The sequence below is a fragment of the Mesoplodon bidens genome, assembly GCF_964165515.1.
Source record: "Mesoplodon bidens genome assembly, chromosome: 18".
Taxonomy (NCBI): Eukaryota; Metazoa; Chordata; class Mammalia; order Artiodactyla; family Ziphiidae; genus Mesoplodon; species Mesoplodon bidens.
The window spans coordinates 57,070,987-57,096,178 of NC_138175.1; the positions used below are offsets into that span (position 1 = coordinate 57,070,987).

Consider the following 25,192-nt stretch of genomic DNA (forward strand, 5'->3'; position numbering starts at 1 on the left):
GCGCTGCTCTTGCCTTTTCCAGTGACCTCGGGCCCTCCGGCTTCTCCTCGGTCAGTTCGCGAAACGATGTCTCACGCCCTCGCGAGCTGCTGCGTCGGGTCGAAAGAGAAGCGCAGAGACAGGTAGGTGTGGGAGAGCGGCTGATGCACGTTACCAGGCGGGTGACGGCGGCCTCCACCTGGCGGAGTAATTGTGACGAATCTGGGAGCTCATGCTTGGTCGGCAGCAAGGAGCTAAGCTCAGTAAATGGTGTTGGCTGGTCCCGGAGGCCGAGGAGAGCTGAGTGGGTGATTCCAAGGTCGTGACTGGAAGAAAGCTTGGAGGGTGGTCAGAGTCTGGAGGAAGGGGCGCCCTTGGGTCTGTTCAGTCCAAACACTGGGGAAGCAAGAGACACATGCTTGGCACCGCCCAGCGCACTGCTTGGTTCCAGTTCTGATTTTGCTTTTCATAGAACCTGTGACCTTGGAGAACCCCTTCCCTTTTCCGAGACGCTGAAAATGCAAAATTTGTTCCTTCCTTCCAACGTTTATTGAGCAGTTACTATATCCAGACATGAGATTCATTGGTGAAGGTGACTGATTCTTTCCCTGGACTCACGGAGCTCTGATGATGACAGCAGACAATACATATTTAGACAATAAATAATTTGGGTCTAGTTTTGTTCAGCTGTACAGAAGGAGAAAAGCAGTGAGGCACGGTGACAGGTGGAAGCCCAGCAGCCTTGTGATGGGAGTGCGGGGACCTTCTGGAGAAGGAGAGACCCTGGCTGATAGAGGTTAGCACAGGAGTGGTGAGGGGCCGGCACCCTGGGCCGGGAAGAGGCGGAGCTGTTCTGAGCACTGGAGTTCAGGGGATGCTGGGCCCTGGTCACACAGGGTCTAGCGCACCCTGCAAGTGTGCCTGGATTTTATCCTTAAGACAAGAGGGTAATTCTCAGGAAAGGGAGGTACGAACACACAGCTGTGCTGAGATGGTCGCCACTCCGTAGGGATTGGACTGTAGGAGGACTGTGATGGTAATAAACAGTGATACAGCTCCAGCACCAATTTGACCACTAGGTGATGAGTGGATCAGTATCTAAGTGGTTTATGAGGTTTTCTTATGTAACCCTCCCACAAACCCTACCACAAAATACATTCGCAGTTGAGTGGGATGAATCAGGAAGACTTCTAGGTGGTTTGGAAAGGGGTCTATGGTTTTCATAATTGGCTCAAAGATGACCCCTTGAGAAGACACAAGTGTGGTGAGAACTCAGGTGTGCGTCTGGGGAGGGGAGGTGGTTAACTGGGATGAGCTTGCTTTGAGGTAGGAGTTAGCTTTGCTGGTCCTGAGAGGTCAGCCCCTTCTGATCATCAGCCTCAGGGAGTGTCAGCTGGAGATACTTGGAATTTACTTGAAGGCAGGTGGAGACCCTGGAAGAATTATTTTTAGGGGAGGGTCCTGCAGTAGATCAGGTTGGGGCCATGAGAATCAAATTCCTCAGCTGGGAGTGAGGCCCTGGGGTGGAAGAGCCAGGAAGGAGGTGCTGGGTTGCACCAACCAGTCCTCCTGAGTCTGCTGCCGAGCTGGACTATGGTGCTGGACCAGGGTCATGGATTCACGGGGCTCCGGGCCAGGGCTGTTGGATGGGCTCATTGTATGTGAGGTGGAAGCGGGTGAAGCACTGAGGGCTCTTCCACTGTCTGCCTTGCTTGTCTAGCAGAGCCGGTGGGGCTGTCACAGAACAGATGACCCCAGGGGAGAAGGAGGCTTGGGGAGATATTTCTAATCCTGTCAACTGACACACAGAGGAACCACTACCTGCCTCCTGCACTGGGAACGCGGTTTTGTTTCTCCCAAACCCTTCCTCTCTCTGACTTCCTTGTTTCTATCCACAGCAGCACCTTCTGGTCATTCCTCTCCATCCAGACCTCTGAGTCGTTTCTGCTCCTCCCCACCTCTTGTCCCCCAAGACAGTAACTTTTTTTTTTTAATAAATTTATTTATTTATTTATGGCTGCGTTGGGTCTTCGTTGCTCCCTGCGGACTTTAGTTGAGGCAAGCGGGGCTACTCTTCATTGCGGTGCGTGGGCTTCTCATTGCGGTGGCTTCTCTTGTTGCGCAGCTCGGGCTCTAGGCGTGCGGGCTTCAGTAGTTGTGGCTCGCGGGCTCTAGAGTGCAGGCTCAGTAGTTGTGGCACATGGGCTTAGTTGCTTCACGGCCTGTGGGATCTTCCTGGACCAGGGATCGAACCCGTGTCCCCTGCATTGGCAGGCAGATTCTTAACCACTGTGCCACCAGGGAAGCCCTATTTTTAGTTTTTAAAAGAAACCTCCACACTGTTCTCCATAGTGCCTGCACCAGTTTATATTCCCACCAACAGTGTAGGAGGGCTCCCTTTTCGCCACACCCTCTCCAGCATTTATTTTTGTAGACTTTTTGATGATGGCCATTCTGACCGGTAGGGGTGATAACCTCACTGTGGTTTTGGTTTGCATTTCTCTAATAATTAGTGATGTAGACCGTCTTTTCATGTGCCTGTTGGCCATCTGTATGTCTTCTTGGAGAAATGTCTATTTAGGTCTTCTCTCCATTTTAACTTGGTAGTTGGTTTTTTTGATATTTAGCTCCATGAGCTGTTTGTATATTTTGGAAATTAATCCCTTGTTGGTCCCATCATTTTCAGATACTTCTCTCAGTGAGTAGGCTGTCTTTTCATTTTGTTTACAGTCTCCTTTGCTGGGCAAAAGCTTTTAAGTTTAATTAGGCCCCATTTGTTTATATATATATTTTTATTTCCATTACTCTAAAGAGGTGGATCCAAAAAAAACTGTTGCTGTGATTTACGTCAAAGAGTATTCTGCCTATGTTTTTCCCTAGGAGTTTTATAGTATCTGATCTTACATTTAGGTCTTTAATTGATTTTGAATTTATTTTTGTATATGGTGTTAGAAAATGTTCTAATTTCATTCTTTTGCATGGAGCTGTCTGGTTTTCCCAGCACCACTTATTGAAGAGACCGTCTTTTCTCCACTGTATATCCTTGCCTCCTTTGTCGAATACTAAAATTGACCATGGGTGTGTGGGTTTATTTCTGGGCTCTCACATCTGTTCCATTGATTCTTGGGTCTGTTTTTGTGCCAATATCATTTTCTTTTGATTACTGTAGCTTTGTAGTATTGTCTGAAGTCTGGGAGGGTTATGCCCCCAGCTTTGTTCTTTTTCCTCAGGATTGTTTTTGCAATTCTGGGTCTTTTGTGGTTCCATATAAATTTTAGGATTATTTGTTCTAGTTCTGTGAAAAATGTCATGGGTAATTTGATAGGTATTGTGTTAAATCTGTAGATTGCTTTGGGTAGTGTGGCCATTTTACCTATATCAATTATTCCAGTCTAAGAGCATGGGATATCTTTCCATTTCTTTGAATTATTTTCAGTTTCCTTTATCAATGTTTTATAGTTCTCAAAGTATATGTCTTTCACCTCCTTCATCAGGTTTACTCCTAGGTATTTTATTTTTGATGCAATTTTAAGAGATTGAGTTTTTACATTTTTTCTGATATTTCACTGTTAGTGTAATGAAAAGCAACAGATGTCTCTGTGTTAATCTTGTATTCTGCTACCTTGCTGAATTCACTTATCATTTCTAATAGTTGTTGTGTGGAGTCTTTAGGGTTTTCTATACGGAGTATCATGCCATCTGCATGCAAAGACAATTTTACCTCTTTCCTTCCAATTTGAATACCTTTTTCTTTTTCTTTGTCTGATTGCTGTGGCTAGGACTTGCAATACTATGTTGAACAGGAATGGTGAGAGTGGGCATCCTTGTCTTGTTCCACAATTCAGCTGGAAGGCTTTCAGCTTTTCACCATTGAGTATTATGTTGCCTGTGGGTTTATCATAAATAGCTTTTATTATGTTGAGATATGTCCCCTTTGTACTCACTTTGGTGAGTGTTTATCATGAATGGGTGTTGAATTTTATCAAATGCTTTTTCTGCATCTATTGAGATGATCATGTGGTTTTATGTGGTTTTTTAAAAACATCTTTACTGGAGTATAATTGCTTTAAATTGTTGTGTTAGTTGCTGCTGTATAACAAAGTGAATAAGCTATGTGTATACATATATCCCCATATCCCCTCCCTCTTGCGTCTCCCTCCCACCCTCCCTATCCCAGCCCTCTATGTGGTCACAAAGCATGAGCTGATCTCCCTGTGCTATGCTGCTGCTTCCCACTAGCCATCTATTTTACAGTTGATAGTGTATATATGTCAATGCCATCCTCTCGCTTCGTCTCAGCTTACCCTACCCCCTCCCCGTGTCCTCAAGTCCATTCTCTACGTCTGCATCTTTATTCCTGTCCTGCCCCTAGGTTCTTCAGAACCTTCTTTTTTTTTTTTTTTTTAGATTCCATATATATGTGTTAGCATATGGTATTTGTTTTTCTCTTTCTGACTTACTTCACTCTGTATGGCAGACTCTAGGTCCATCCACCTCGCTACAAATAACTCAATTTCGTTTCTTTTTATGGCTGAGTAATATTTCATTGTATATATGTGCCACATCTTCTTTATCAATTCATTTGTCGATGGACACTTAGGTTGCTTCCATGTCCTAGCTATTGTAAATAGTGCTGCAGTGAACATTGTGGTACATGACTCTTTTTGAATTATGGTTTTCTCAGGGTATATGCCCAGTAGTGGGATTGCTGGGTCATATGGTAGTTCTACTTTTAGTTTTTTAAGGAACCTCCGTACTGTTCTCCATAGTGGCTGTATCAATTTACATTCCCACCAACAGTGCGAGAGGGTTCCCTTTTCTCCACACCCTCTCCAGCATTTATTGTTTGTAGATTTTTTGATGATGGCCATTCTGACTGGTGTGAGATGATATCTCATTGTAGTTTTTTTTTTTTGACGTTGCAATAAATGATATATTTGCTTTCCAGACATGAATGAGATGCCTTACTGGATATACTCCAGGAAGGCCAGAGAAACTGGAATAATTTACTGGTGAATTTCTTTCAGGATAGCCCATGGTTTATCTAGAATATAATCTTGACATATCTGGATCCTTCAAACTAGACCGAAGGGAAAATCTGGGTTGCATGCCTCAATGAGAAATGTGGGATGCTGCTATGCCGACAACTGGTGCTCCCTGACCTGTATCTTCTGAGACTAGAACCCAGTGTGGTGGATGACCAATTCATGAGTTGAACAAAAGAAGACCTCCTACAGCGCAGTGTATGTGTTCGTTACATGTACGGCACTTAGGGCTAAGTACCATAAGGACTCCAAGAAAACAACAACAAAAAGTAAAAGATGAAGCATATGTGATAAGGAGGCACCACAGTCCAGAGCATGAGCTCTGGAATCACACAGGCTTGTTTCGAATCCCCGCTAAGCCACTAGCATCTGTATACCCTGAAGAACAGTGGAAGGTTTAAATGTTGTTTTACCAGATTTCGAAAAAGAAGTGAAGAAAGAACCTATCTGCCAGGAAGGGACATCGTGGGGTGCAGGATGCAGTGGGATCAGGGCTCCGCATCCCCTGCTCAGAAACCTTCGCCGCCTGGCTCATGGTGATGCTGGCGGCTGAGCAGCCCTGGAGAAGGCGATCCCGTCTCCAGGCCTCGCAGAGAAGCTGGGGAGGTCCCTGGAGGAGGCTGGTCCACAGCCTGGCAAGCTCTGGGTGCCTCCTGCCCTCAGCTCTGAGCAGGCTCTGGTCTCTGGGCCCCGTTGCGGGGAAGGGCTGGCCCATACGTACCCAGGGCTGAGGGGCCTGCAGAGCCGGTGCCCAGGCAGGGTGAGCTCTGGAGGAGAAGGCTTCCACAGTCCCCACCAGTCTCCGCACGGTGGCCCATCGGTGCCAAACACCTGCCCCCCACAGCGAGAAGTCCCAGCCACTAGAAAGTCCAGAAGGGGTCAGGCTCTGGGGCCCCGCCCTTTGCCCTTGGGCTGGGGTTTCTCCGGCGGGCTGGGCTTGCACGCGCCCCCCGCCCGCCCGCCCCCACCCACGCGCCGCCCGCCCCGCCCTTTCTCTGTGACGTGTACAACGGACATGTCAGAAGCGCCAGCCTGAGCCATCCAGTGTCCAGTGCGTGCTAGACCTGGAGAGGAGGTGAAGCCAGGGAGCAGCTCTCCCGCTTTCACACTCTACTCTCTACTCTCGGATCGCTTGGCGCACAACCGGTTCTACATGGGAAGTTTACGATGCCAATTCCGTACCCGGCTCCGCCGCTGCCGGCCCCGCCGTGGGGCCCCACTGGGCCGTCATCCGCTGGTTTTGCCCTCCCGGGAGGCTGCCCCATCTGACCGGGAGCACCCCGCTGGTCCAGCGCCTGCCATCTGCCCTGGTCGCAGGCTGTCCCACCGGCATCGAGGGCCTTTATCGCCTGCCCTTTACATCGCACCAAGAAGGCGCAGTACAAGGCAGGCCAGGTACAAGGCCCTGCGGGTGCTTCTCTTCGTGAACTGGAGGGACTCGCCAGAGAAGCCCGTGCTGGCTGCTTTTAGTTCCATGACGTTCGGCCACTCGAGAGCCATCAGGATTCCTCCATGCAGGCTCCAATTTACCCTCCTGCGTCCACCACCTGAGCCGGTAGTCAAGGTTAGGAAGCTGGTACCATCCAGTCACCTCCCACTTCCTTCCCCAAAGGAGAGGGAGGTGAAGGTCCAAGAAGAGCCCCGAAGAGGCCTGGCAAAGATGGAGGATCACACAGAGACCGAAGGAGAGGACGGTCGGAAGAGGGGCCACCGTAGCAGTGGGGATATACCGTTGACATCTAGGCCCCAGGAGGCCAGTGGGGTCCTCACTTCCCTCAAGGGCAACCCTGAGCCTCTGGACCTCCTTCCCGAGCACCCAGAAGACAACTGGAGTGAGAACGCCCAGGTGTCTCCAGTGAGCCCCTCCTCGGAAAGCCACGTCACCTGCTCAGATGGAGATCCTGGAGATGTCCTGCTTCCTTGGAAGCCTGAGTCGCATGCCATGGTGCTCTGTGTCCCAGCCGCATGCCGCTGCCCACTGCTGGTGAGGCCAAAAAACGAAGTGCTGGGTGAAGACCACCGGCCCCAATCAACAGGCTCACCGATGTCTGGGAAGGAGCTGCAGCGTGAAACATCTTCGCAGATCCCAGCAAGAAGCTCCTCTTCCCTGGCATCTGCCAGCAGTAGGCCTTTCAAATGAAGCTGTTCATCATCAATCGGTGACGGTCATAGCTTCATTAGTATTCATCGACCTGCAGGATGCTCCTGGTAAGACTGTCAGGTTTTAACCAAGTCATTTTCCAGCAAACCTTCTCCCATACGTTTTGGAACTTTCCTTTGCATCTCTGCCTCTCCACGGAACAGCTCCGTTCCACCGAAAGCCATTGCTCTTGCGGGGCATCTAGTACCACACGGAAGCTCCCAGGTCCTGACGTAAAAGCTCATTGTAGTTTTGATTTGCATTTCTCTAATGATTAATGATGTTGAGCATTCTTTCATGTGTTTGTTGGCAGTCTGTATATCTTCTTTGGAGAAATGTCTGTTTAGGTCTTCTGCCCTTTTTTGGATTGGGTTGTTTGTTTTTTTGATATTGAGCTGCATGAGCTGCTTATATATTTTGGAGATTAATCCTTTGTCAGTTGCTTCATTTGCAAATATTTTCCCCCATTCTGAGGGTTGTCTTTTCATCTTGTTTATGGTTTCCTTTGCTGTGCAAAAGCTTTTAAGTTTCACTAAGTCCCATTTGTTAATTTTTGTTTTTATTTCCATTTCTCTAGGAGGTGGATCAAAAAGGATCTTGCTGTGATTTATGTCATAGAGTGTTCTGCCTATGTTTTCCTCTAAGAGTTTTATAGTGTCTGGCCTTACATTTAGGACTTGAATCCATTCTGAGTTTATTTTTGTGTATGGTGTTAGGAAGTGTTCTAATTTCATTCTTTTACATGTAGCTGTCCAGTTTTCCCAGCACCACTTATTGAAGAGGCTGTCTTTTCTCCATTGTATATTCTTGCCTCCTTTATCAAAGATAAGGTGACCATATGTGTGTGAGTTTATCTCTGGGCTTTCTATCCTGTTCCATTGATCTATATTTCTGGTTTTGAGCCAGTACCATACTGTCTTGATTACTGTAGCTTTGTAGTATAGTCTGAAGTCAAGGAGTCTGATTCCTCCAGCTCCATTTTTCTTTCTCAAGACTGCTTTGGCCATTCGGTATCTTTTGTTTTTCATACAAATTGTTGAATTTTGTGTTCTAGTTCTGTGAAAAATGCTATTGGTAGTTTGATAGGGATTGCATTGAATCTGTAGATTGCTTTGGGTAGTATCGTCATTTTCACAGTGTTGATTCTTCCAATCCAAGAATATGGTATATCTCTCCATCTGTTTGTATCATCTTTAATCTCTTTCATCAGTGTCTTATAGTTGTCTGCATACAGGTCTTTTCTCTCTTTAGGTAGGTTCGCTCTCAGGTATTTTATTCTTTTTGTTGTAATGGTAAATGGGAATGTTTCCTTAATTTCTCTTTCAGATGTTTCATCATTAGTGTATAGGAATGCAAGAGATTTCTGTGCATTAATTTTGTATCCTGCTACTTTACCAAATTCATTGATTAGCTCTAATAGTTTTCTGGTAGCATCTTTAGGATTCTCTATGTATAGTATCATGTCATCTGAAAACAGTGACAGATTTACTTCTTCTTTTCCAATTTGGATTTGTTTTATTTCTTTTTTGTCCCTGATTGCTGTGGCTAAAACTTCCAAAACTATGTTGAATAAATGTGGTGAGAGTGGGCAGCCTTGTCTTGTTCCTGATCTTAGTGGAAATGGTTTCAGTTTTTCATCATTGAGAATGTGGGTTTGTCATATATGGCCTTTCTTATGTTGAGGTAAGTTCCCTCTATGCCTACTTTCTGGAGAGTTTTTATCATAAATTGGTGTTGAATTTTGTCAAAAACTTTTTCTGAATTTATTGAGATTATCATATGGTTTTTATCCTTCAATTTGTTAATATTGTGTATCACATTGATTGATTTGCATATATTAAAGAATCCTTGCATTCCTGGGATAAACCCCACTTGATCATGGTGAATGATCCTTTAAATGTGCTGTTGGATTCTGTTTGCTAGTACTTTGTTGAGGATTTTTGCATCTATGTTCATCAATGATATTGGTCTGTAGTTTTCTTTTTTTGTAACATCTTTGTCTGGTTTTGGTATCAGGGTGATGGTGGCCTCATAGAATGAGTTTGGGATTGTTCCTCCTTCTGCTATATTTTGGAAGAGTTTGAGAAGGATAGGCGTTGGGTCTTCTCTAAATGTTTGATAGAATTCGCCTGTGAAGCCATCTGGTCCTGGGCTTTTGTTTATTGGAAGATTTTAAATCACAGTTTCAGTTTCAGTGCTTGTGATTGGTCTGTTTATATTTTCTGTTTCTTCCTGGTTCAGTCTCGGAAGGTTGTGCTTTTATAAGAAATTGTCCATTTCTTCCAGGTTGTCCATTTTATTGGTATATAGTTGCTTGTAGTAATCCCTCATGATCCTTTGTATTTCTGCAGTGTCAGTTGTTACTTCTCCTTTTTCATTTCTAATTCTATTGATTTGAGTCTTCTCCCTTTTTTTCTTGATGAGTCTGGCTAATGGTTATCAATTTTGTTTATCTTCCCAAAGAACCAGCTTTTAGTTTTGTTGATCTTTGCTATTATTTCCTTCATTCCTTTTTCATTTATTTCTGATCTGATCTTTATGATTTCTTTCCTTCTGCTAACTTTGGGGTTTTTTTGTTCTTTCTCTAATTGCTTTAGGTGTAAGGTTAGGTTGTTTATTTGAGATTTTTCTTGTTTCTTGAGGTAGGATTGTATTGCTATAAATTTCCCTCTTAAAACTGCTTTTGCCGCATCCCATAGGTTATGGGCCATCTTGTTTTTATTGTCATTTGTTTCTAGGTGTTTTTTGATTTCCTCTTTGATTTCCTCAGTGATCTCTTGGTTATTTAGTAGTGTATTGTTTAGCCTCCATGTGTTTGTATATTTTACAGTTTTTTTCCTTTAATTCATATCTAGTCTCATAGCATTGTGGTCAGAAAAGATACTTGATACGATTTCAATTTTCTTAAATTTACCAGGGCTTGATTTGTGACCCAAGATATGATCTATCCTGGAGAATGTTCCATGAGCACTTGAGAAGAAAGTGTATTCTGTTGTTTTTGGACGGAATGTCCTATAAATATCAATTAAGTCCATCTTGTTTAATGTATCATTTAAAGCTTGTGTTTCCTTATTTATTTTCATTTTGGTTGATGTGTCCATTGGTGAAAGTGGGGTGTTAAAGTCCCCTGCTATTATTGTGTTATTGTCGCTTTCCCCTTTTATGGCTGTTAACATTTGCCTTATGTATTGAGGTGCTCCTATGTTGGGTGCATAAATATTTACAATTGCTATATCTTCTTCTTGGATTCATCCCTTGATCATTATGTAGTGTCCTTCTTTGTCTCTCATAATAGTCTTTGTTTTAAAGTCTATTTTGTCTGACATGAGAATTGCTACTCCAGCTTTCTTTTGATTTCCATTTACATGGAATACCTTTTTCCATCCCCTCACTTTCATCCGTATGTGTCCCTAGGTCTGAAGTGGGTCTCTTGTTGAGAGCATATATGGGTCTTGTTTTTGTATCCATTCAGCCAGTCTATGTCTTTTGGTTGGAGCATTTAATCCATTTACATTTAAGGTAATTTTCGATATGTATGTTCCTATTACCATTTTCTTAATTGTTTGGGGTTTGTTATTATAGCTCTTTTCCTTCTCTTGTGTTTCCTGCCTAGAGAAGTTCCTTTAGCATTTGTTGTGAAGCTGGTTTGGTGGTGCTGAATTCTCTCAGCTTTTGCTTGTCTGTAAAGGTTTTGATTTCTCTGTGAAATCTGAATGAGATCCTTGCTGGGTAAAGTAATCTTGGTTGTAAGTTTTTCCCTTTCATCACTTTAAATATGTCCCGCCACTCCCTTCTGGCCTGCAGAAAGATCAGCTGTTAACCTTATGGGGATTCCCTTGTATGTTATTTGTTGCTTTTCCATTGCTGCTTTTAGTATTTTTTCTTTGTATTTAATTTTTTGATAGTTTGAATAATATGTGTCTTGGCATGATTCTCCTTTGATTTATCCTGTATGGGACTCTCTGTGCTTCCTGGACTTGATTGACTATTTCCTTTCCCATATTAGGGAAGTTTTCAACTATAATCTCTTCACATATTTTCTCAGTCCCTTTCTTTTGCGCTGCTTCTTCTGGGATTCCTATAATTTGAATGTTGGTACGTTTAATGTTGTCCCAGAGGTCTCTGAGACTGTCCTCAATTCTTTTCATTCTTTTTTCTTTATTCTGCTCTGCAGTAGTTATTTCCACTATTTTATTTTCCAGGTCACTTATCCATTCTTCTGCCTCAGTTTTTCTGCTATTGATTCCTTCTGGAGAATTTTTAATTTCATTTATTGTGTTGTTTATCATTGTTTGTTTGCTTTTTAGTTCTTCTACATCCTTGTTAAACGTTTCTTTTATTTTCTCCATTGTATTTCCAAGATTTTGGATCATCTTTACTGTCATTACTCTGAATTATTTTTCAGGTAGACTGCCTATTTCCTCTTCATTTGTTTGGTCTGGTGGGTTTTTACCTTGCTCTTTCATCTGCTGTGTATTTCTCTGTGTTCTCATTTTGCTTAACTTACTGTGTTTGGGGTCTCCTTTTTGCAGGCTGAAGGTTCATAGTTCCCATTGTTTTTGGTGTCTGCCCCCAGTGGGTAAGGTTGGTAAGTGAGTTGCGTAGGCTTCCTGGTAGAGGGGACTGGTGCCTGTGTTCTGGTGCATGAGGCTGGATCTTGTCTTCCTGGTGGGCAGGACCGTGTCTGGTGGTGTGTTTTGGGGTGTCTGTGAGCTTAGTATGATTTTAGGCAGCCTCTCTGCTAATAGGTGAGATTGTGTTCCTGTCTTGCTAGTTGTTCGGCATGGGGTGTCCAGCACTGTAGCTTGCTGGTCGTTGAGTGGAGCTGGGTCTTAGCGTTGAGACGGAGATCTCTTGGAGATCTCTCACCGACTGATATTTCACGGGGCCAGGAGGTCTCTGGTGGTCTCTGAACTCAGCTCTCCCACCTCAGAGGCTCAGGCCTGACACTCGGCTGGAGCATCAAGACCCTGTCAGCCACACAGCTGGAGTGCCTTCAGAGTTGGGGAGGCTGGCCTGCAGTGGCTCTCCTTCTGTGCTGCACATGAGAATCACCAGCTTCTTCCTGGTTTTGCCCCAAAGACAGTGTGTTTCACAGAGAAAAACAGTAGCCTTGAAAATAGTCACAGCTCTGAGATGGCTTTTTTTTTTTTCCTTTGTGTTTAGTCTGGTTTCACTTGCTCACAGGGGGCCACGTGAAGAGGCCTCGCACCTGGCTCTTCCAACTGGAGTTCCTAGTGTGGAATCAGTTTTGTCTTTTCTTTTGTTTATACGTTGTATCACACTGATTTATTTGTGTATGTTGAACCATCCTTGTGACCCTGGCATGAATCCAAGTTGATCATGGTGTATGATTCTTTTTATGTGTTGTTGGATTTGGTTTGCTAATATTTTGTTAAGCATTTTTGCATCTATATTCATCAGAACTATTGGTCTGTAATTTTCTTTTTTGGCAGTGTCTTTGTCTGGTTTTGGGTATCGGGGTGATTGTGGCTTCATACAATGCCTTTGGGACTGTTTCCTCCTCTTCAATATTTTGGAAGTGTTTGAGAAGGATCAGTATAAGATCTTCTTTTTATGTTTGGCAGAATTCTCTCATGAGGTCATCCAGTCCTGGATGTTTGTTTGCAGGGAGGTTTTTTTTTTTTTTTTTTTTTTAACATCTTTATTGGAGTATAATTGCTTTACAATGGTGTGTTAGTTTCTGCTGTATAACAAAGTGAATCAGCCATACATATACATATATCCCCACATCTCCTCCCTCTTGAGTTTCCCTCCCACCCTCCCTATCCCACCCCTCTAGGTGGTCACAAAGTTGAGCTCCCTGTGCTATGTGGCTGCTTCCTACTAGCTATCTGTTTTACATTTGGTAGTGTATATATGTCTATGGTAATGTATATATGTCAGTGCCAGATTCTATTTCAGTCGCAGTGATCAGTCTATTCAAAGTTAACTATTTCTTCTCGATTCAGTTTTGGTGGGCTGTATGTTCCTAAAACGTGTCCATTTCTTCTAGGTGGTCCAGTTTGTTGGCAAAGAATTGTTTATAGTATTCTCTTTTGATTTTTTGTATTTCTCTGGTATCAATTGTTATTTTTCCTCTTTAAATTCTTATTTTGTTTAGTTGGGTCCCACATTGTCTGCTTTTGAATTTGATGTAATGAAGTATACTCTTATAGTTTTTCTTTACTTATTGACTATCATGCTTGAAAATTGATCTGTATTATTGTAGCAGTTTAACTTTGTGTATTTTTCTGTCATATAAAATTCGGTTGCATATGTATAACAATCCATTCATTTTTGGTGAGATTTGTTTCTATGATTTTGTCTAATATGAACGACCCCTCTGTCAAAGTTCTCCTGAACGTATACTCATGGTTATGTACACATTTTCCTCTAAGTTATATAACTCTGGGTCAGAGCTGTGTGTCTCTTCCTTTTAACCGATAATTCTTATTTACTCCCCAAATTGACTGAGGCAATTAGTACACCTACCAATAATGTATTGGGATTTAAAGTGCTCAGTGTTTTCTCCCACAGCTGATATTTCCATTGTTTTCTCTTTTGCCTCTCATGGGGATGGACTAGGATGCAAAGAACTGGGACTAGGATTTGGGCATGATAATTTCACGGAAACCAGGGCATAAAGCTGAAGTGGAAATGATCTAATCATGATGCTTTATATAGAGGACACATCTGTGTGTATCGGGGTCATCACTGAGCTGTGCTCCAGCTGGATCAGACTCAGTTCTTTGGGAAAGACAATTCTACTCATTACTTCCCCACTCTGCCTTCAGTGCATTCATACAGGTACCATGAGATTGGCCACGAAGAGAGCATTTACACTAAAGAAAGAGACACATGCCACACATCTGGGCTTTTCACAAAATGACAATAATCCCTAAGCCCGTTTACCGGCACAGCAGCTGGCAGTCACTTCAGACGCCACGGTGTTCCTTCCCACTGATGGTGTTTCTGGAGAAACTACACCAGGTGTCATCTGGTCCAGAGAGAGTTTTAGGGGAGAGTTTTAGATTTATCTGTTTGAAACAGGACCCCAAGTTCACCCATTTATTCAGTTACTTTAACGACATTCTGTTTCTGAGTGAAGGGATGGAGGTCAATAGCACACAGCAGCCAATGTGGAAATTAAAAATAAACAAATGTATTACATGAAAGTGGGCCAGAGCATGAAGGTGTGTAAGGTGTGGAAACAGACCTGCCGTGTGGGGTGTGCCTCACGTCACAGGGGTGAGAGGGGACGGGGCAGTCAGGGAGAGCCATCACTGGTGGGGAGGGAAGGCAGCATGGTTAACCGAGGCCCAGTCCTCCACAGGGGCTCCCAGACCTTCTCCTGCACCCACACCATGTCTCTCCCTCCCTGGTCAGACAGTTCACACAACACGTGCTGCAGATTCTCTTCCAGAACCTCCTGGGCACGTAAGGTCATGTCCAGGGCTCCAGCACTCGGGACGGTGCATGGTTTCCTCTTGTGTTCAGCTCCTGGCTGCATCTTGGGTTCCTCCGTGGCCGTGTCGAGCCTGAAAGAGCAGAATCCCGAGGCCCAGCAGGATCAAGCCAGCCATGCCCAGCCGGATGAGATTCTCCACTGTGCAGTGTTGGGGGTGTGAGGGTAGGAATTCTGGACAAAGAGGTCACAAGGTCAGAGCAGATCTGAATCACCCCAGACTCCAGGATGTCCACCCAGGGAACCTGCCTCTCCTTGACAGGACATGACCCTCGGAGCCCAGCCCCATATCTGAGTGATTTCACCGTTCGTGGGATCTGACTTGTTTTGTGGTAGGTGGATGGTGTCACCTGCTCATGAGAATCATAAAGTGAGGGTGTGCGTGAGGAGTTGGGGAGACACGAGCCCTTCTCCCGGGTCCTGGGTCCTCCCCTGTGGAGCCCCCGTGCCCCCTCTTATCTTACTGTCTCAGACATTCCTGAGGACAGGACCCTGAGCTGACTGAGCTCACACAGTACAGAGTGTGGGCCCTTCACCTGAACAGGCGCTTCAGTTGGTAACTGAGATGTGACCCAGCCCTGCCCTCCCTGGACCCACCACCACGTCCTGAGGACCCTCCCTCACCCCACTGCGGGCCTGACTGCAATGGTGGGGAGCTGATCCTTCGAGCCTCCTGGGGGTCAGGATGGGGGCTGAGGGGCGGGGGCTGCTTCTCCCCAGAGCTCGCCCCCAGCATCTTCCTCTTCCTCAACATCTTCCTCTTCCCCCCACCCTTCATCCACCCAGCCTCAGAGCCCCTGGATCCCTGGGGTCCCCCTGCATCTTTGCTGGATTCTAGTCCCTTTGGGAGACAAACATGTCCTCGAGGAGCTGAGGGACATTAGATCCTCTGAGAGAGTCTCCAACTGCCCTGGGGTGGCCAGTGTTCCCCCTGAGCAAAGAGGCCTCAGTGACTCCCCAGTTGTTGAATTGGGGCCTGTACCAGGGGGCCGGGGCCCCCTGCGGGTCCTGGGGATGAGGACCGGAAGGCAGTGGGGATGAGGCTGACCCCGGAGTCCCCACCTCACTAAACTCTCCCCCTCACCTGCCCTGCGTCCTCCTCAAGACCCTCCCACTGCCCACCTGTCACCTCCAGGATCCCAGGTGAGGTGAGAAGGTGTGGGAGGGGACGGGAGGGCCTCTGAGGGGCACAGCCCCCTCTGGGTGACCCTCCCTCGTTCAACCTCAGCCCAGAGTGCTCAGGGGACACAGCCCTGAGCTGTCTGAGTCAGAAAGGACAGGGTCAGGGCGCCTCACCTGAGACCGCGAGCTCCAGGGGGGCACTGGCGTGTGACAGCAGGTAGGGGTTACTGCTGAGTGAGCTGTAGCACCTGTAGGTCCCACTGTGGGCTGAGGTCACAGGACTCAGGGAGAATTCGGCCTGGAAATGCCGACCTCGGTACTTTGATCTAAGACGCAGTGGGGGCTGGGCTGCCCCCTCCTTGGACAGAAGGAAAGTTTCCCTTGTGCTCCCTGACTGACACAGCAGGGTCACGTTCTCTCCTGAGGCCACCACGGGGCCCGGCTGCACCGAGAGGGAGGGCGTGTCAGGGAACCGTCCTAGAGAGAGGAAGCGGGGTGAGGGGCTGCCCGCCCCCTGGTTCTGAACTGCGACTCAGCAGGGCCTCCCTGAGGCCCCTCATCTCTGTCTGTCTCTGTTTTCTGTGAGTCTCTCCCCCTCCCTGCCCACCCCTGTCTCTCTCTGTCTCTCTCCCTCCCTCCCTGGGGACCCCTCACGCCTGGTCCCAGCGTCACCACCTGGGGCTCCCCCGGCAGGGCCTGTGCAGAGTCTGGGTCCCTGACTGACCCGCTGGCTCCTCACCTGCCACCAGGATGTCCAGGGGGTCACTGGGGGCCGACCACTCGGAGGAGAGGTTGTGTCCACCGTAGCATCTGTACCGGCCCCCGTGGGTGCTGGTCACCGGGCCCAGGGGGAAGTCGGCCTGAGAGAGCCCAGCGTGGGGCTGCCGGCCAGGGCGCTGGGGGAGGGCCTGTCCCCCCTCCTGGGACAGAGCGAATCTGTCATAGCCGACGTCAGAGCGACACTGGAGGGTCAGGCTCTGTCCAGAGGCCACGACAGGGCCCTGCGGGGTCAGGAGGGAGGGCTTCCCAGACACACCTGGGGGACGACCAGCCTGGGCTGTAGGGGCTGCTTCCCCCCATGAAGCCCCTTCTCCTGTCCTGGTCACCAGGCCTCACTGTCGATCACACTCTGTGTCTCTGTCCTGTGCCCCCCACTCCCCCCTCACCCCACCCTCTCATCTAGGACAATCTTGGGAGAAAAGCATCTAATAATCTGTCTCGTGCCTCAAAAAGTGCGTGAGGCCAGGGTGGGACCTCCTCACCTGGGACCAGGAGCTCCAGGGGGTCACTGGGGGCCGACCACTCCTGGGGGGTGTTCCTGTAAAAGCCGTGGCATCTGAACGTCCACCTGTGGCTGGGGGTCACGGGACCCACGGGGAGCAGGGCCTGGGTCTGCCCGTCGGGGCGTCGCTGCGTGTCCAGGGTCCAGGAGGAGTTGGGTTCTCCTTCCTTAGTCAGAATGAACCCTTCCCATTCCTGCCATGAGCCACACTGGAGGGTCACGGTCCCTCCCGAGGTCACCACAGGGCTCGGCAGGGCTGAGAGGGTGGGTTTGCTGTGGACCCCTAGGAGAGAAGGAGGGAGCTTGTGAAATGGGGCTCACACCCCCCTCCCCTCCCCCAGGGCTGGGCTGTGAGAGGGACACACCCCTGAGAGCAGACCCCCTTCCTGAGGGCAGAGCCTGAGGCCGGGGCCCCCGAGTGTCCTCTCACCTGTCACCACCAGCTCCAGGGGGTCACTGCACTCTGACCAGCCAGTGGGGCTGAGGTAGTAACAGTGATACCTCCCTGCGTCGGACTGTGTCATGTGTGGGATGGAGAACTTGCCCTTGACCCCGGGCTCCAGTGAGGGCTGTCTGTCCCAGAAAGCTGAGCTTCCCTGTTTATTCAGACGGAACTCCCGGGCCCCCAGGGTCCCCTGACACCAGATGGTCACGGGGCTCCCCCTGGGGATTACAGAGCCTGGCTCAGCCCAGATGGTGGGTTTGGGGAGGGTGCCTGGAAGGACATCAGAGGCTGCGTCACAAGACATCCTCACCCCCAGGTCCCCAGCTCTCAGCCCCCAACCTCCCAGACTCCCCCTCCTTCAGCCCAGAACTGCTGCTCCCCATCCCCATTGCCTGGGCGTGGCCCCTTGTCCCTGTGAGCAGGAGGGAGCTGGGACACCTGCGGACAGACTCACCTGCCTGCACCGGGGTCCTCAGGCCCACACTCAGCCCTGGAAGAGAGGCCCCTGTGAGAGGTTTGCCCTGAACCCCGAGCAGCGCCTCTCCTCCCCGGGAGCCTCCTGAGTCCTGGGGTCTCCTGACAGAGCAGCCTGGCTGTGGGCAGGGGTCCCTCCCTGGCTCGGGCTTCCCCTCCCCCTCCTCCATCTCACCAAGGCAGAGCAGGGCCGTGAGGCTGGGGGTCATGGCGTCTCGTCCCTGTGTTCCAGGCGGTGCAGATGGAGGAGACCACGGTGCTCACAGGACAGACAGACACACAGGCTGTGTCCACTGGGAGGCAGGTCCTCCCCGTCACGGGGCGTCACGTCAGCAGCCCCACAGGAAGGGGAACTGCCCCTCCCCAGGAGCCTGGCGCTCATTCCCATGACAGACCCGGTGTCTTCCTGAGACGCCCCTTCCAGGTGAGGGTGACCCGGGCACGTCCTTCCCTCTCAGAGCCTCCCCGTTGGGTGTCCTTCGTCCTCAACCCGTCCATCAGCGGGTCCCTGTGGGGTCCTCCCCATGGACGGGTGTCACCCAGGCCCTGGCGATGCTTCAGGGAGGATGCAGGTTCCTGCTGCACCGCAGAGCTCAGATCAGCAGAGACACACGTGTAACATCTGCCTACAGCTCCGTGGAGGTCAGCGTGGCAATGAGCACAGAGGAGAAGTTCAGGGAAATAAGGAAGGAAACACGCCTGCTCCCCTGGCCCCAGAGTGTGGGTTTGCTCTCTGTCTCAGCCCCCTTCAGGGACTTCTCCCTTTTTCTTGAAACAGCGTCCACCCCACCTTCCTGGGAACAAGCCTCTGAGTCGTCCCTTCCTCCTCGGTGCCCTTGATCCTTGGGCATTGTCTCCTTATTATATGCTACTGTCTTCACTTTTATGGGACAGAAAGTGGGTTAGTGCTCTGACTTTGCAGACAAAGCTGATTTAAGTATTCCTTGTCATCCTCCCCCGTGTACCTTGAGCCCTGAAGTTATGTCTCTGAGCCTCAGTTTCCTCGCCTGCAGTATGTTGTTTGAACCCCACTCCAGACAGGTTGTGGGCTCAGTGGTACCAGGACATGGATGGGACCCAATATTGGTTAATTTCGAAACCTGATTAAGACATTCTGGATGAGACATGAGAGGGTCAAGGTGTCAGACCCCACAGTCAGGGTGGACGACTGATGTGCCCACTCACGACTCCTGTCTGCTCCTGACACTGAGAAATGCTACTTATGGTGGGGGTTTTGTTGTTTGTTTGTTTGTTTGTTTTTGGCTGCATTGGGTCTTCGTTGCTGTGCGCGGGCTTTCTCTGGTTGTGGCAAGTGGGGGCTACTTTTCGTTGCGGTGCATGGGCTTCTCATGGCGGTGGCTTCTCTTATTGCAGAGCACGGGCTCTGGGCACGCGGGCTTCAGTAGTTGTGGCTCGTGGGCTCTAGAGCTCAGGCTCAGTAGTTGTGGCGCACGGGCTTAGTTGCTCCACACCATGTGGGATCTCCCTAGACCAGGGCTCGAACCCGTGTCCCCTGCATTGGCAGGCGGATTCTTAACCACTGCGCCACCAGGGCATTCCCACTAATGTTTTTTTTGTGAAATACGTAGGCATGGTCTATTATAGGAGAAGATAAATGAAAGTTTCTTAAATAGAGAAGAGACCACAACAAAAAAAAGAGGTGAAAGCTTAGTGACTACCAGTGCCTGAGTCCAGCAAGTGGTCATTAGAATAGAGGTTTCCACCTGTGTGTGGAAGGACAGGGACCTCAGGTCCTCACAGGCAGGGAGGGGTCAGGGCTTCAGGTCAAGGTTGGAATCGGTGTTGCCCCTCCACCTCATTTGTGGCCAGGCACTGGGATACCTCTGCCCACTGACCCAGCCCCAAGGTCAGCACTGAGCCGTGTCCTCTGTGCAGTTGTAAAACAGGTTCAATTCATTATAGTTGTACATGGATATCTGTCCCACCTGTGAGTGTGAGGCTCACCTTGGGGTCATCCCTGCCAGGTACATGCCTAGTCAGATGCTAAGTTTGAGAGAGCGGATGCTGTGGGGCAGGGCAGCTGCAAGAAGTCACCCATTTCAGCTCTGAATGTCAGGACAGACCTGGGAGAAACTCTCTATAGAAAATCACGTGTCTGGGAGCTGAGCATTAGGAATGAACATAAAAGATAAATCCTAATAATGAGAAAAAGTGCTAAGAAGACTATCTACAGAGCTAGTAACTTGTATTATCCTATCCAAGGAGATAGAATACTAGGAATATATGAAACATTTTAATTTAAGCATGTGTACACATCTGAAAAATTAAAGAAGGAAAATAAATTCTGGAAACAGCAAAAGGGATTATATTGCAAAAGTATATAGGATTTTAGCAATGAATTAGGCAAACACTTTACAGGTAAAACATAATACTTTCATTAATACACTCAAGATATTCTTTCCATCAAGGAGAAGATACAGCTGAAGAGCCAACCATGAACTTGGAATACAACATTGAGGAGATTGTTTAGGATGCAGTACAGAGAGACCGGAATTAGAAAGTTAAGGTAGATGAGGAATGGAAAGAGAAGGGCCCATGGATATTGTGAATTTCAGAATGAAATCAGTGAGGACAATGTCTGCAACAGCATGCAAGGCCAATTGTTGGTCTTTTACAGAGATGTAGCGAGAACTTACAATTGCTAGGGTGCGTGTGTCTATACATGAAATGTGTCTTGTTATTTCGCAGCAAAGGGAAGGAAATTGAAGAGAGAAAATGCCAAAAGATATGGGGAAAATACAGTCAAGGAATTAACTGTGAGTGAGGAATTCTATACTCACCCAAATTATCATTAAGGGGCAAAGGTGAAGGGGTCAGCAGGGGAGAAATGCATACATATGAGAGACTTGGGCGTTTCCAACCTGCTTGGACTCATATCTCCCATGTTAAACCTTCATGTCAGGCTCAGCGTTTCTCCCACAACTGATTATGCCTGTTTTCTATTTACCTCTAATGTGAAATGTACTAGGACTTGGGCATCACAGTTTCACTGACACCATGGCATAAGATTGAGGTGGAACTTATTATGACCTACAGCATAGAAGGACCTCAGGGTCATCTGTGAGGTGCCACAGTTGGCTCATACTCACTTGTGAACGTTGATTCTATTCCCAACTGTGTATCCAGTGCATTCAAACTGGCATCTTGAAGTTGGGCCTGAAGGGAGTATTTACCAAAGAAAGAGATAATGTAAACAAATCAGAACACTGAGGAAAAGTGACGTTTTCCTGGAGCTGGTTTGCCAGCTCACCACCTGGTTGTCACTTCAGACACCTTGCGCTCATTCATAAATCTATTTATTTATTTATGTTTGGCTGCGTTGGGTCTTCATTGCTGTGCACAGGCTCGCTCTAGTTGCGGCAAGCGGGGGCTACTCTTTGTTGCGGTGCGTGGGCTTCTCATTGTGGTGGTTTCTCTGGTTGCGGAGCCCAGGCTCTAGGAGCGTGGGTTTCAGTAGCTGTGGCACGCAGGCTCAGTAGTTGTGGCTCACGGGCTCTAGAGCACAGGCTCCATAGTTGTGGCACACGGGCTTAGTTGCTCCATGGCATGTGGGATCTTCCTGGACCAGGTCTTGAACCCCTGTCCCCTGCATTGGCAGGTGGATTCTTAACCACTGCGCCGCCAGGGAAGTCCACCTTGTGCTCATTCAAACTGATGGTATTTTGGCAGAAACTCTTCCGTGTATGATTTTGGAGGAGACTAAGACTTGAGGGGGTCCAGAGAGGGTTTTCGGAAATGGTTTGGGATTTATGTGTTTTAAACTAGACCTGAATTTCACCCATTTACTCAGTTGATTAAAACATATTCTGGTTCTAGGCTGAAGGGATAGAGGTCAATAGCACACACCAGTGAGTGTGGAAATTAGAAATAAAGCAAAATGTATTACAGGACAGTGGCAGAGCATGGAGGTGACTGTAGGTGTGGACCCAAACCTGTGGTGTGGACCCAAACCTGTGGTGTGGACCCAAACCTGTGGTGTGGATGTGGCCTCAAACCACAGGAGTAAAACAAGAAGGGGAGCAGTCAAGAATAATCAGTAATGGTAAGGAGGGAAATTACCACACTTTAGTTCCAGAAGAGTCTCTACAGGCAACAACCCAGGCATTTCCTGCGTGCCAGCATTTATCCCCCTTGAAATTCTCAGCAGACAGTTCCCTCAATTCATACTGCAGATTTTCCTCCCAAACCTCCTAGTCGTACAAGGATCGAACTCACCGAATGGTGGGTTTGTTCCCTCTGTGTTTACCTCCTGGCTGCATCTTGGGTTCCTCCGTGGCCGTGTTGAGCCTGAAAGAGCAGAATCCTGAGGACCAGCAGGATTGAGCCAGCCATGCCCGTCTGGATGAGATTCTCCACTGTGTAGTCTTGTGGGTATGAGGCTAGGAACTGTGGAAAAAGAGGTCACAGAGGTCAGAGCAGATCCCAAATCACCCTAGGATCTCTACATGTCCTCTCAGGTCACCTGCATTCCATTAACAGGTTGTGACCCTCAGAGCCCAACCCCAAATTGAGAATTTCTCCTAGTCATCACTGTTGGCGTCTGACTTGTTTTGTGATGGACTGAGAATGTCAGTTACCCCTGAGAACAAAAAAGACAGGGTATGGGTGAGGAGATGCAGAAATGCTTAAGTAATCTCTTTGATCTTGAATGAGTCTCTGGAGCTAATCATGCCAGTCCCGGTACCTGGAGGTGAGCATCTCCAGTGTCTCCTTTGCATCTAATTAGGAGGCAAAGATGAACACGTGGGGTTTCAATTTGTCCTGAAAGGATGCAGACCTGAAGTGTCACGGGTGCCCTTATGGCCTCAGTTTCCCAAGATGTCACTCCATAGCCGTCCCCAGACTGGTTGTCATCAGCCCAGACCTGCTCTTCTCCCCTCAGGTGACGGGGGTGGCGGTTGTGGAGCTGCAGCAGGAGGTCTGGGGAGAGCTCAGACTCACCTTGACCTGGCTCCATAGGCCCCGACACAGCCCTGGGCTTCTATGCAGAGATAACACATACAACAACTACAACATAAAGGGGTAAGAATAAAGAGACCTATAGATTTGTAAGGTTTCTACGTCTCCCTTGAAAAGGTAAAATACTAACTCTACCTTTACTGTGTAAAGTTAGGTATGTACCTGATAATCTCTAGAACAGCCACTTTAACAGCAGTCAAAGACTTATAGTTACAGCACCAACAGAGAAATTAAAATGGTATGCTAAAAATATTTTTAAATCCCAGGAAAGGGTAAATAGAAGAACAAGAAAGAGGGGGGGACAAAACTTAAAAAAAAAATAAAACGACAAACCTAAGTAACAGTCTTTTATCAGTAATAATATTATATGTAAATGGGCTAAACACAGCAATTAAAAGAGCTTGTAAGATTGGTTTAAGAAAAAACCACCACCTACACTATGAAGTCCATAAGAAACTCACTTCTTTTTTTTTTAATAAATAAATTTATTTATTTATCTATTTTTGGCCGTGTTGGGTCTTCATCGCTGTGCATGGGCTTTTTCTAGCTGCGGCGAGCGGGGCCTACTCTCTGTTGCGGTGCGCGGGCTTCTTATTGTGGTGCGTGGGCCTCTTATTGCGGTGGCTTCTCTTGTTGTGGAGCATGGGCTGTAGGTGCGCTGGCTTTAGTAGTTGTGGTGTGAGGGCTCAATAGTTGTGGCGCATGGGCCTAGTTGCACGTGGGATCCTCCCAGACCAGGGATCCAACCTGTGTTCCCTCCATTGGCAGGAGGATTCCCAGCCACTGCGCCACCAGGGAAGTCCCAGAAACGCACTTCTAATATAACATGTAAATAGGTTAAAAGTAAAAGAATGAACAATATGAATGAACGTTGGAAACATTATTCAAAGTGAAATAAGGCTGACACAAAATGTCGCGTTTTGTATGATTTCACCTACACGAACAGCCTAGAATAGCCAGATTCCTAAAGGCAGGAATTAGAATGGAGATGACCGGTGGCTGGTTCTTAGGGGGCATGGGGAGTTCTTGCTTAATGGGTACAGAGTTTCTGTTTGGGATTATGAAAATGTTCTGGAAGAGGGACAGTGGTCATGATTGCTGAACATGGTAAATGTACTTAAGGCCACTAACTTCGCACTTTAATAATGTTTAAATATTGGTGGTAAATATCATGGTGTGTATATTTTACCACATTAAAAAAGTAGAAGGATGAAAAATGTACTATGCAAACACTAATCAGAAGAAAATTCAAGTGGTTGTATTGCTTCCCTGTACCACAAATTACCACAAACTTGGTGTATTAAAACAGCCCAAATAGATTATCTTATGGCTCTTGGAATTCAGGAGTATACAATCAGGTCACTGGTATTAAGTCATGGAACAGGGAGACATTCATTTACTTCATCTCAATCAAGAACCGGAAGTCTTGAACGCATTTGAATTCTATATATTGACCATGTATGCAGCGATGCTGGAAAACTCCTTTTTAATTAGAGTAGAACATCTTTACATTATTTTGGATTTTCTACGAACACAACTGTGCAGTCTCTTAATAGTACAATATTATTCTTATCCACTTCAGAGCTTCTCGCTTTGTTTTGTTTTACTTACTTGGTTGGTGCCTCCAGTGCCCTGGTGAATACAAGTGGTCATAGGGAACATACTTGGATCATTGCCCATCATAGAAGAAAGGACCTCAGGTTCTCACCTTTACAAAAGATGTCTAGTGTTGATTGTTAAACATGCCTTCATCAATGAAAGGAAATTCCCTTTTATTTCTGATGCGATTTTATTTTCACCAGGAACTGTTGGTATATTTTATCAAAGGCTTTGTCTGCATCTATTGAGATGATTATTTTTTATTTGTTCTATTAAAGTATTGCATTATGTGATAGATTTTTAAAATTTTAAGTTACTCTATCCTTCAAAAAAAAGACCCCAAAGTATGGTCATGAAGTAATGTCCTTTTAATATATCACTAAATCTTATTTGTGTACACTTTGTTTAGGGATTTCCATCTAAGCTCATGTGAGAGATCTTCCTGGGACTTGCCCATGTATAATTCCCTTGTCAGGTTTTGGTGTAAATATTTTCCTGATCTGATGTGTTGAGGTATGTTTCTTCTTTTTCTGTTCTCAGGAAACGTTTGTGCAATTTTGGTGTGTGTGTGTGTGTGCTTGTGTGTGTGTCTTTCATGAGTACATGAGTGCTTGGAAGAAATCACCAGTGAAGCTTCCTGAACTGTACACTTACACAT

At 47.2% G+C, this 25,192-nt stretch overlaps 1 protein-coding gene across 1 annotated transcript; it reads right to left on the reverse strand.

Moving 5' to 3' along the window:
- Positions 1-14,286: 14,286 nt before the first annotated feature.
- On the reverse strand, positions 14,287-18,204 carry LOC308605954 (leukocyte immunoglobulin-like receptor subfamily A member 6). The gene is made up of 7 exons (XM_081216339.1): positions 18,131-18,204; positions 17,936-17,971; positions 17,467-17,751; positions 17,017-17,319; positions 16,494-16,790; positions 15,929-16,231; positions 14,287-14,806 (listed from the first exon to the last, which is right to left on the reverse strand). Exons 1-7 carry the CDS (start codon positions 18,162-18,164, stop codon positions 14,661-14,663), a joined length of 1,404 nt encoding a protein of 467 aa, XP_081072465.1. The 5' UTR covers positions 18,165-18,204; the 3' UTR covers positions 14,287-14,660.
- Between the last annotated feature and the right edge of the window lie 6,988 nt (positions 18,205-25,192).

Excerpts from the sequence above, each read along its gene's own strand:
- LOC308605954 (XM_081216339.1), bottom strand. The coding sequence starts at position 18,164 with ATGACCCCCAGCCTCACGGCCCTGCTCTGCCTTG. Across the intron at positions 16,791-17,016 it reads CCTGGAGCTCCTGGTCCCAG|GTGTGTCTGGGAAGCCCTCC; the intron begins GTGAGGAGGTCC and ends GTCGTCCCCCAG. Across the intron at positions 16,232-16,493 it reads CCTGGACATCCTGGTGGCAG|GACGGTTCCCTGACACGCCC; the intron begins GTGAGGAGCCAG and ends TCCTCTCTCTAG.